We start from the raw sequence: 12,732 nt of genomic DNA on the forward strand, positions 1-12,732 counted from the left end.
CATTCTCATCGGACCATATTTATCAAGTCTTCCCGAATATCTTCTTCGATCGCCACAAATATTCCCCATCGCGCAAATTCCCCAAAATCCATACTCCGGCCCCACATTTGTAATCCAATCCCATCCCATCACCGGCTCAACGTCTCGGTTAATTATCCATAAGTCCAACATTTTACATCCTTCTCTCCCTACATCCCCAATATGCACTCTTCCCATCATCTCCATCTCCGATCCATCAAACTGCCTCACTTGCATAACGTCTCTAATTATTTTACTACCCGGCCAAAGTCTTCCAAAATCCTCATATCCTATCACCGAAATAGCTGCTCCGGTATCAAATAACATAGATACCATCTTCCCGTTTATATCGAACCATACCCTCGGACTCGGCAGATATGTTAACTCCCTTTGAACCTCCTGCTGCAACATTTTAACTATCAACTCTTTCTTGCCTCCTCCTAACTCCACGGTCATCATTTTACTCTCCTTCCCATCATATAGTCAATCTTTATTACAATATCTGACCCAATGTCCCCTTTCTCGGCATTTGAAACACGTCATTTCCTCTTCAATATCCTTTCCTCCTTTTCCAGCTATCTCCGTCATACTCCTCATATTCACGGCCCCCGAAGTCTCTCCTCTCTGTGGAAAACCTGCCCTTGTTTCTACCTTTCCCACTCGGCAATCTTTTAACACATGTCCAAATCTTCCACAACCCGCGCAACGTATTCTCTCTGCTCTGCCCGGACAATATGTCGAAATATGTCCCATCTCCCCACACGCAAAACATTTGACATCTCTACAATTCACCGCCATATGACCCATCTCCCCACATTTATAACATCTACCATTCCGACCTCTCTGTCCCCCACTGCTGAACGGCCTCGGCATGTCCTGACGTCCACGGTACACGTCCAAATGTCTGTCATCTATCCTCTCGTTCTTTAGCCGGTCAATTTCTTCATTATTGACCCAACCCTTCATTATTTCTTGAACCGGTAACCACGTCACTCTCCCCAATCTATCATCCTCTCCATTATGTCCTTCTACCAACAACGATTGCCCATGAATCCTAATACTCCTTTCTCTTCGCATTCTCCTTCCAAAATATAAACTACACAACCATATCATCAACACTACCACCGCTCCCAATACATTATATTGCAACTCCACATATTTTGTAATTTTAAAACTCTTCATTAAAATATTTACGTATTTAAATTTTTCCCTAATTTATTTCTCTAGCAACACTATATTTTATAAAATATTCACAAAAAATTAATAATTAATTTCACCAAAAATATCTTAACTACTTGTAACGTCAGACAATAAGATAAAATCAATAATGTAAAAACTCCAATAATACACATATACATTTATCAATTTCAAAAAAAAAATCAATACTTTCCGCGAATCCTTAAACTCTTCCGTGTATTGACGTCTTTTGAAAAAAATTGGCAGCACTTTCGTGTAACTTGCCTTTTAAAAAACTTTTTCGGATTTTCATCTAATAGATTTATATAGACAAAAATTTTGGCAGCACATCAGTGTACTCTACCTTTTTAGTAAATTTTCGGATTTTCGTCTAATAGATTTATATAGGCAAAAATTTGGGCAGCACTTCCGTGTATTTTACGTCGTCTTGAAAATTTTCACTTAACGGTCACCTCTTTTAACGGTACTTGTTCTTAACAGTCTCTTGACTCAAACGGTCCCTTATTAAACACGGTACTTGTCCCTGACGGTACTTGTTCTTGACGGTACTTGCTCTTGACGGTACTTGCTCCTGAAGGTACTTGCTCTTGACGGTACTTGCTCCTGACGGTACTTGCTCTTGACGGTTCTTGTTTTCACAAATTGACGGTCTCATCAACCACAGCGCTCCACAAAAATATTTCCCAAAAATAATTTATAAAAAACAATTGTTTTTACCTTTGCTGTTTAGTCACGGCACCAACTATTACGTTGTGACCGACTATTTCGAATAACTTAGAAAATCCTTTTATACCTCTTCAGAAATAGTTAACAACAATTTTTACTCAAACTTAATTCAGTTTTATAATATAATTTCTAAAATAAAATTTTTAAAATAGAATCTAAAAATGAAAAGTATAAACTAAAAAAAATAATTATTTAATGAAATAAATCCGATTTTTGGCTTCCCTTTTATAGGGAAGCCCTAAAAAAATCTTTTTATAAATAGATTCAATTTTTACAACAAAAAAAAATAAACATTGCCAAATAAGCCCATAACATTTTTACTATTAACGAAAAAAAAATATAATCATAATGAGTCGACGAAACCAAGAAAACAAATAATTTTTTTTTTATTTTTGGCTTTCGTCTTCTTCCTCGTGATTGACGGAGTCAATCACGACAATAGGGAGTTTATTTTATATATATGATGAGTTGTAGATTACAATAAGAAAGTATTGTAAATACGATATAGAAAAAATATTTGAAGCATCAAAAATTAAAAGAATATAATAATATTTGAATACGGTTGATTGATTGATTTTTATATTTAACTTAAATTTTTATTATAGCCTTAAAATATATTTCGTTCAAATTGTTTTTTATAATTATTTATTTTTAGTATCATTTTTTAGTTTTAGAATAAAATAAATATAACTTAAAACCGTTTTTCTTACCATCGTTATTGCTATATAACATGGTGCCCAGGAATGATAACTCACAATGATATATGAAAAAATCTCATATATATTGTGCATATGCCGATAAATGATACACACACAAAATTATGACATGGATGATTTACTAGGAAGGAGAATTACTAAATTTAATATCAAACTAGACGAATCTATCATTGTTGAATTTCAATTTTGGTAGATTATTTTATGCTAAATAAAATATTTAAAATTTCTTTGTCAAGTAATTTTAATTTCGAGATAAAATTTAACTAAAGTTTTAAACAGCGCATATCTCAGCCACCTCTCAAATTTTTTTTATAAAGATAAAAAAAAGTAAGTGCCTGCCATTTAGACATAATTTTTAAATTAACATTATTTCATAACTATTCATTAAATTAAAATATGATAATATTATTGTTAAATTTGTTCAATTTTAGCCATATATAGAACTCCTAAACCCACATCCCCATAGGATTTTGTACAAATATAAAGCAGTGTGATATCTATCTACAGAAAAAAATTTTGCATTTCCGGTTTTACATATCCGATTTTCGATATTAATCAAATGTCTATTATATTATTTTTACGTCATTTTAAAGAACTTTTATTAAGCTACAAAATAAAATTTAAATTATTTTTCTAACTTAATTATTTCTCGAGATATCTGAAAATAAATGAGGTGCATTTGTCATGAATGTACCATTTTTCCGCGCTTTAAACGGCCATATCTTAGTGGGTAAACAGTGTTGGAAAGTAAAATTTCATTTTTTTCTTAGTTATAGTATATACTACTAGTATACAAAATTTAAGAAAAATTGAAGGGGGTCGGGTTGAAACCTTGGTTGATTTGATATGGAATTCTCCATATATATATATATAATTTAGTTCTTCTATATTATTCCAAAATTATTTTCTATACACAAACCTTTTAAGGCTATATTAATGAATACTTGTTTTAAATATTATATCGATTTTAGAATATTAATTATGATCGAAATCAGCTGTATTTCACCATTTTTCTTTTGTTATTTTATACAAAAAATAATCTTAATATTCCTGCACTCCCCTAGAAAATAGTTCTGTTCGCCCCGGCTATGAACACAAAAATGTGGACGCATCCTATCACGATCAAACAAATTCGCGGGGTGATTCAAGAATTTGGATTCAAACAGATCCAGCCCATAGATAAAGTTTTGATGTGCGGAGATGTAGGTATGTGTTGTAAGTTTTAGATTCGTTAAATTTGTACTTTATATTTAATTTGCATAAAGAATTCTTTTGGATTTATTATTATAACGCGTGATAAAAATATTATATTTGAATAGTTATGAATATTAGTTATAAAGAAGATTGAAAAGAGTATAAAAAGGCCAATTTTTACCATACAAAAAGATCTTTTATAATTATTAACTTTTTTGTATTTTATTTTTATTTTATTTTTATTAATCTTTTATATTATTTTTACTTTTATAATTTTGTTAATTTGATAATGTTATAATTTTGAATAAAGAATTAAATTGATTTCGTGATTCATAATTATTATTAATTTCTTTTTTATATATATATATGTTTTCTATTTTTATTTTAGGTTTTGAGTCCAATGTCAAAATCCTCATTGTGACAGTATGGGAGCCATGGAGAAACCGGAGATGATTGTGAGCAGAATAATCTCGGAGTTACAAAACTTTGATGACTCTAACTTTTTCGACATTTGTCAAATACCCTTTTCCGCCCCAACAATGTGATGTTGTTCTTAGGAAATTAACCATAACGCTGGTTCGTATAATATATCGATAAATAAGGATGAATAACTTATATCATTTATTATATCAAAATATGATTTTTGTAATATATATATTTTAAAAACAAATTGTGTATAACTATTGTTAAATGTTGTAGTTTCCTTATGGTTTTTTTTACGTTTATAGCCCTTGTCATAACGATTATTACATAGAATAAGTTATAAATTCGAGTGGCAGATTAATGGATGGAATATTTTTAAAATTTTTGCATTAATCAATGAATTATCGATGACCGATGCTTTTAACAAATATTTGAAGGATGAAAATTATAAAAACCTTACCCATAGGCTATGGAGATTCAGAATCTCAATTTTATGATCATATACCGGGCGCCATTATTTAAATTTAAAAAAATCTAATTTGACCGGAAATGTTGTTTAGAATAACTAGCTTGTCTGAAGTTGTATTGAATTTCCGGTCATATCCGATTCTTCAGATTAAAAAATCGCTATCAGCAAATTATTAAAATTGTGGGATTCCCCATGTCCCAATATAAATACAAAAAATATATATGAATAATTAAAGTATTGCAATACAAGACATTTTGTAATCTATGCTAAGTTAACATTATTCAAAATATACATTTATTATTAGGTGGAAGAACTCTTTATAGGTATACAATATATAATATAATCCGAATATTTGCGACAGCTAGATTAGATAAATATTTGAGTAATACAAAATTAATATAAAAAAGTATCGATTTTATAATTTAAAGAATGTAACTAAATTGTATATAAATATGTATTGCTTTACAGACAAAATACCTTCTCTATGTTCATTGTTAACTTGTCGCATATTTATTTGTTAAATCTGTATATATATTATTTATAATACCTTTTTTAAATAATCAATAGAGTCAACTATTTTAATCTTTCCTGTCCCATTGTTGATGTATTGAAATGTTTTAATAACGATCTTCCACGTGAGCTCGTAAATGATATGGTTAGCGCAGTTTTATGGCATTTATATGTGTAAGATAATATATCACTGGACATAATCTATTAATGATTTACAATTTGGTTCTTGTGTCTGATTTTAAGTTTTAAATATTAATTATAAAATTGTGGATCCAATAATATAAAATAAATGGTTTGATGACGTAAGAATCTTAATATGGAGGGGGGGGGGTATAAATCGCTTATACCTCTTAATATATTTGCGTTTTCTTGGTAACAATTTTTTTAAATTTCTTTATCATAATATCTAAGATGAAGTAAAAGACATGAAACTTTAAAAGTTTTGAGCAGAACAACATAATTTAAAATTGCATAATTTGGTTAATCCTAAACCTTTTGAATGGTTAATATTGAGTATTTAAAGGGGCTAGCTCAGTGATTTTCGAGTTTGTTGAAAGCCTTTAATCATCAAATGTAATATTAATAGGTGACCGAATTCCAATACCACCTGACTTGAATGGGAGAAAAGCATGGGTTCTAAAAATTATAACTGATGCTTAATCAAAATTGATTGTTAAAATATTTTAAACAGTCACGATGTCATTTTACTCAATAATTCTTCAGTATGGAAGATGATCTTATAAGAATTAATATTGTATTGTTATTAATATTATGTAATCAACGATTGAAAATAAACTTGATTATATTTAATGACCTAATTTACCACAAATTTTTAAATATCTAATTTAAACAATCATCATTGTCATTAAATAAAATATGTTTAAATTACTTGCAAATATGAAAAAATCAAAGAAGGATAATAAAAGTAACAACTGCCCGCAGCAGAGTAAAGTTTCATTGTATCGATGTTTATAATTTATTATACAATTTTAGAGAACGAAAAAAAAGGAAAATTTGTAAAGTTTTTAGATTGGTTCTGCTGCAAGGGCAGTTGGAAAAGAAAAAGGTAAAGAGATGCGGGGAAGACGTACCGACTGAAGGATGCTAAAGATGCTAGGGTGCGTATGATGTTATTGTTGATGAGGTTATCAATGAAGTATCGTGTGGAAATGTGCCACAAGACTTTAAGTCAAGTGGATGACAAGTAAATAAAGAAATGGATGGAAAATAATTCAAAATTTATAATCCTATATTATGTAAAAATAATTATATTTTAGTAAATGGAAGAAGTTCTCTGATTATAAAATGATAAGGGTCTTAGGCGAAGGAGGGTTTGGCCAAATGGTTTTGGCTGAACAAAACGAAACTAAAAAATTGTATGCCTTTAAATTCCTGAAAAAAAACTCGGTCAAGGTTTATATTGTTTTACTCTCTTCATTCTTTTCTGTTATATGTTAGCTAGAATGAATAATATATTAGAGATGCAAAAAAAAGCAAAAGGCAAAATTACTTTCAAAATGAATTAGGTGAAATGAATCGAAGCCTAATATGAATTAATTATATATAGACCTGCGCGCCGACGAAACTATCGGCGATAATCGGCGCAGTTATAAATTTTTTTAATTGCTTATTATTTTTTAAAAAACGAATATACACTACTCGATATCTCGGCATATTTTGTAAATTTATTTAAGAGAAAACTCATTATGAACCAAAAATCGATTTCGTAATTTTATAATTATCATGTATAAAAATTATTTTATTTAAATTTTTGGGACAATAATCATCCCCTTGAATTTAACGTCAATCCAGCGGTAGAGAAAACTCTTTCACTAGGTGTGCTACTCACCCGAATGCAAAGAATTTTTTGGCGAGCCTGGAAAGACCATATCTTGTGAATATCGTTTTCCAAGAAAAATGTGGCATTCTTGTTCTAAGTCACCTAACTTGGAATCATAATTTTTATTTGTTGAATGTTTATTTTCCAATTTTGTCAAATAACTTATATTTTAATTCATCTTGATCTTACTGCTATTTGTTTAAGGCATTTGATTTGTACGAAAATGAAAAGGAAGTTCTCAAAATTGCGACAAACCAAAATTTTCTTATCGGCTACCATGCCTGTTTCCAAACCCCCAATAAGTAAATTTACTTTTTTGTTAATTATTAAATTATTTAGGATATAAATTTATGAGGATGAGACAGGAATAGATAAGGCATTTTTTAAATTAGTTTTAACAAAAATAATACTTAAAATTTTATCGTAAATTGTAATATTGTAGTTACATCATAGCTATGGATTACGCATGCGGTGGAGATTTGGATAATCTTATAAAATATTTGGGTAGAATTCCAGAAGAGTCCGCTAAATTCTATATAGCGGAACTGGTCTTAGGCGTATCATTTCTACATTCCAAAGGTTTTACATTTTCGGGAAAATATGTATTTAATTTTAAATTGCCAGTTTATACAAATTCTTGATTAAGTTATTTTTTTAGCAAATAAAAATGTTGGCTTCATATACATACCAACAAAATTTGTATTATATTTTTATTTTATATTTCAGGGATCATCCATAGAGTCCTCAAACCGGAGAATGTTATGCTAGACAAGGATGGCCATATACGAATAACAGATTACGGTCTTTGCAATTAAGTTACGGCGAAAAAACCAAAGAGAGGGTGGGTACACTGGACTATGTAGCGCCTGAAATCTGGCGGGGTAAAAGTTATGGTAAATATTTTTTGATTTTTTATCTCCCATAATTCAATAAATATTTTATTTCGTTTTTTTATTATTACTTTACAAATAATGTTACATATTTAACATTATAGAGGGATGTATTAATTTTTTTTGTTATTCTTAAAATCACTGTTTCTTGTGTTTATTTTCCTTTATAATATAGTCAATATTACAATAACCAATTCGAACGTTTTCTTGATTATCGTAGGCAAACCTATGATTGTTTCGACATAGGAAATTAGAGCACTTTGAATAGAGATACATAGGCCTCATATTTATTTCCAAGATATTTTTTAATGAGATGTAGAAATTCAAATTAAGATATAGCGAATTGTGTGTATAGAATTAAGGAAAGTTTAAATCTTATATTTTAAATACGACAATTTTTTTAAAAAATTATAAGGCATATTGGTAACTGCAATTTTAAAGGCATATTTATAAAAATGATAGGATGTTTTGTTGGTGTTTATTTAGCGAAACTATAAAAAAATATATGAAAAAGATATTTGACTTTTATTTTTAATTTTTATAACACGTAAATAATTTTATTTTGGATTCAATCACTTCACAATATGTGGAAAAGGTAATAATCATAATTAAATTCGCCGGAGCTTTAATACCCATCCCTAATATACCACTCCATGTCAAAAGGTATATTCAGACCAAGAATCAATTTTTCTACAAATTAATTTAGAATTTATAAACTAATAATTATTTTAAGTAGCGTATACTTTGGAATTCATATTTTATCCACATAGGTTTAATATATAGAATTTATTTAGATTGGAACAAAAATTGTCCCTGAACTACTTACGTCTCCTAAACATATTCAAAATGATCGCAATGTATATTTTATATTTAAATAATAAAAAAACATGAAAGATTTTAGGGTTGATATCTGGGCTCTTGGAGTAACCATGTATAAAATGCTTACAGGACGAAAGCCTTTCGATTTGCCTCTAAAGCGAAATCCTTGGCAAAGTATCAGTTTGTTTTCTACTAACACTTTATTTCTTATAAATAATGGGAACAAAATTTTTACTGGTCTACTTAACACCCAGTGCATATAAGTGCAAAATATTCTATAAACTGGATAGTAAGGCTGAATTTATAAATTAATATTAATTTCAAAAAATAGTTCCCATTTTAAAAGATTATATAAAACTCGATCAGCTGTTAAGTCCATTTATGTCAACTAAAGGAAATTTAGTAATAAATTTAAAAAAAATTATCTTATATATCATTTTAAAATCATATTTACAAAAAATCAATGCAAAAGCTTTTAAATAAGATAATGTTAGACCGGGGTTACATGGTCAATATTTCAAATTGTGGTAGAAATTAAAGTTTTTGTTTTTGAAGGAGGAATCTCAAAATTAAAGATTATTTTTAATTACGGGAGTTTTGCTTAAGGGAGGTCTGTGCGTGTTTTCCAAAAAATCGCGGAAGTCTCCCGCTGATAGAGAGAGCCTTGGCCACCCCAATTTTTGTCGTTAATTTAAATACAACCTTAATAAATTTTATCAAATTTACCATTATTATAAATTATAAAATTAAAACAATACTTTATTTTATAATAGGATTAATAGGTAAAAAAGCAATAGTCCGTATTCCAGATTCAATATCTGATGAGGCTTGCCAAGTTTTGCAGAAATTTCTAGCCAAAGTTTGATATAATGAATATAATAATTATGCATGCATTTTTTAAAATATAAATATATTACATTCATTATAGAAAATGAAGAACAGGCTGGGATCCAATCCCAGCACCACTATCCAATCCATTGCCTCCCTGCGCTTCTTCAGTTCCATCGATTGGAAACTGGTAACAAAAATATCTCTAAACTCTTTTAAATAGAATTTCTTTTACAGTTACTTCTATTTTATGCATCACACATTTCTGGAAGATATAAATAGACATAATAACCTATTCCATTTTATATTATAGCTCGAAGCCAGGAGAGTGCAACCACCTTACAAACCTATACTTCCACCCTAGGACCGGCCTTTGTCCACGCTAGTTAGAGTGATGACCAGAAAACTCGAGTAAATCTATATTCAGAAAAATTTATCAGTATTGAAGTCATAAAAAAATGTTACTTCTATAGTTCTTTTATGACCAATAGTTTTTTAATTACTTTGGGAAGTTCGGTAAGCTAACTGTGTATATGGTTACAAAATACATATAAAAATATCAACAAAAATAATTAAAAATAAGATGAAGAAGTAGAGTTTTCTACTCATCAAAATAGAGGGAATATTATCTAGTTAAAATATTTTTAAAGTGATTCCATATGATAGAATAGTTTAAAATGTTTATTATGACAGTTCGTGAATAAGGGCCATGTTTTTGAGAGAGATAGATTAGCTAGATTTAAAGACAGCTTTTAATCAAATAAATTTAATATGAGGAATGTGTATCCAAAACATTAATGTATTAAATAAAATTAAAATCTAGGCTATATCTTATAGTTTTTTAATTAGAACATTTTTTGGCCAGTCAACACCCGCACTGTCAATACAATATTTTTCAAACAATTTATCACTAATATATTCATTACTTATCGAAATTTAAAATGATATTTATTGAACGCCATTTAATATTCTTTATGTTTCTGGTAATTTCTTATTATATGAAGATATTATAGATGTGATATATAAAAAGAATTTATAGTCATTTATTTATATTTTGATTTAGTAAAAAAGTAACACATGCCCACTTATGACCTTTATATTTTATATCATTAAATCTTCAATTATAGCGATAAAGTCTGAATTCCGAGTTTTCTGGTAAATGCTTCTAAGGATTGGATGCACAGGGATGGTGGTAGCTTTGATAAACTTATTTATTTAGTCAATTCTACGCAAAACGATAATGATAATTTTAATAATGATTTTAGAAATTTATTTCTTCAGAAATTCTAATATTTTTATTTTCTTATAATGATTTGAACAAATGATTACAACACTAATATTTTCATATTTTTTCATTTCTAATGATTATGGTTTATACATATGTTTTATATCACAAATTATATATAAACCATTTTAATGTTTGTTTATTATAATGATTTATGTATGTATAAATATTTATACAGAAATTAAAGCTTAATATTTGGATATTTTTCATATAATGATGTTATATTGTTTTTAATCTGCAATTAAAAAAACAACTAATGCGATATGATTTCAATTATAATGATTTTAATTAATGTTTCTTTCAAAAATCAATATTAAAATGTATTTTTGATATTTTTTATTATAATGATTAGCCTTTCGGTTTCTTAGAATCCATAATGATTATATCAAATTTATTATATAATGATATCACGTTATGTAATGATATATTGTAATAATACATTTTATTTATATATACACTCATAATAAAATATTAATGCGTTGATAATGTTCTTCTTATTAATTTGAATATAATGTAATTAATGATATAGTAAGCTAGCGAGTTAATAAAAATAGTAGGTATTTTATTTGTGCCAAATTATGTAGTTCATTTAGTCTCTATTAAGGTTGGCAAAAAACGAGAAACAGACATTTAACTCTATTAAATAAATTTATTTTAAAAATATTTTTTAACTGGTAAGTACAATAATTTTCTAAGTTTATATAGTTTACAAAATCTATCAAGTAATTTATGTCGAATTATTAAGTTAATTTTTTAAAACGAGTCCTCGAGGTTAAAGTTAATTTAAAATAAAGAATAAAAAAAAATCTTTTATTTAATAGATCGCGATTAGTTAATAGATAGCGATCAATTTGGTCATAACAACAGTCTCTAAATGATAATTTTTACTAATAAAACTTTGGCCCAAAAAACATTGATTATTTTAGTAATTTATTAATTAAATTTTAAAAACTGTATATATATATATAATAGTCTTCAATATAAAATGTTAAACTTCAAAATATAATTATTGGAAGGTAAATTACTGAATCACCTTGTTCAATACAATACCCTCTTATAAATCTAAATATAATTCCAAATCAAATAAATCAATTATAAATTTAGACGATATATTGTTTATAAATAAATTTGGAGCCAAGATTATCAAATATTTACAAACTTTTTTTTCAAAATAATATAGTAATACAAACAAGTCATATTAAATATTATGTGTCATTATATCAGGCGTTAAATATATCCTCCCTCCCCCCCTCTAATTATAATATAAATTAAATAGATATTTTGCAGCAACCCCAGTTATCATTTTGATTTGACGGGTGGAATTACGCATATATCAAATTCGTTTTCGAAAAAGAATACTGACTTTAACTTTTTTCTCCTAATGCAGGGCTCAAACTTTTAATTTTAGGACGTCAGTACAGGTCTGAGCCCACTGAGCCATACCTATATCATTTAAAAAAATGAACCATAACGTTTACATATTTGAATATTTTATTAAAGAACATGCTAATTATTTTGTTACCTTCCAATTGATGGAAATGAAAAAGCGCATGGAGGCAATGGATTGGATGGTAGTGCTAGGATTAGCTCCCAATCTGTTCTTCTTTTTCTTTCATGAACGTAACATATTTATATTTTAAAAAATGCAACATCTTTGAAATATATATTATGCATAATTATTATATTCATCATATCAAACTTTGGCTAGAGAGCTTTTTAAAACATGACATTATCTATCGTCAGATGTATAATCTGGTACACGAACCATAGTTGATAAATTCTGTCTTTATTATCCTGTTTGTAACATATTTCGCATT

General features: G+C 28.0%; 2 protein-coding genes across 2 annotated transcripts; one reads left to right on the plus strand and one right to left on the minus strand.

The window, feature by feature from the left end:
- Nucleotides 1–501: 501 nt before the first annotated feature.
- On the minus strand, nucleotides 502–1,095 carry LOC135926648 (DNA-binding protein HEXBP-like). The gene has a single exon (XM_065462577.1). The coding sequence runs from the start codon at nucleotides 1,093–1,095 to the stop codon at nucleotides 502–504; it is 594 nt and encodes a 197-aa protein (XP_065318649.1).
- Nucleotides 1,096–6,404: 5,309 nt separating this feature from the next.
- LOC135926649 (atypical protein kinase C-like) lies at nucleotides 6,405–9,853 on the plus strand. Its single transcript, XM_065462578.1, has 8 exons — nucleotides 6,405–6,457; nucleotides 6,531–6,666; nucleotides 7,298–7,395; nucleotides 7,536–7,672; nucleotides 7,820–7,894; nucleotides 8,878–8,982; nucleotides 9,576–9,661; nucleotides 9,731–9,853. Exons 1-8 carry the CDS (start codon nucleotides 6,405–6,407, stop codon nucleotides 9,851–9,853), a joined length of 813 nt encoding a protein of 270 aa, XP_065318650.1.
- The last annotated feature ends 2,879 nt before the right edge of the window (nucleotides 9,854–12,732 follow it).

This window comes from Gordionus sp. m RMFG-2023, chromosome 3, assembly GCF_954871325.1.
Source record: "Gordionus sp. m RMFG-2023 chromosome 3, tfGorSpeb1-WG-v2, whole genome shotgun sequence".
In the NCBI taxonomy this organism is placed as follows: Eukaryota; Metazoa; Nematomorpha; class Gordioida; order Chordodea; family Parachordodidae; genus Gordionus; species Gordionus sp. m RMFG-2023.

Coding starts and splice junctions, on each gene's coding strand:
- LOC135926649 (XM_065462578.1), top strand. CDS start 6,405: ATGAAGTATCGTGTGGAAATGTGCCACAAGACTTTAAGTCAAGTGGAT. Junction 6,458..6,530: donor TTAAGTCAAGTGGATGACAA/GTAAATAAAGAA, acceptor ATTATATTTTAG/TAAATGGAAGAAGTTCTCTG. Junction 8,983..9,575: donor AAATCCTTGGCAAAGTATCA/GTTTGTTTTCTA, acceptor ATTTTATAATAG/GATTAATAGGTAAAAAAGCA.
- LOC135926648 (XM_065462577.1), bottom strand. CDS start 1,095: ATGCGAAGAGAAAGGAGTATTAGGATTCATGGGCAATCGTTGTTGGTA.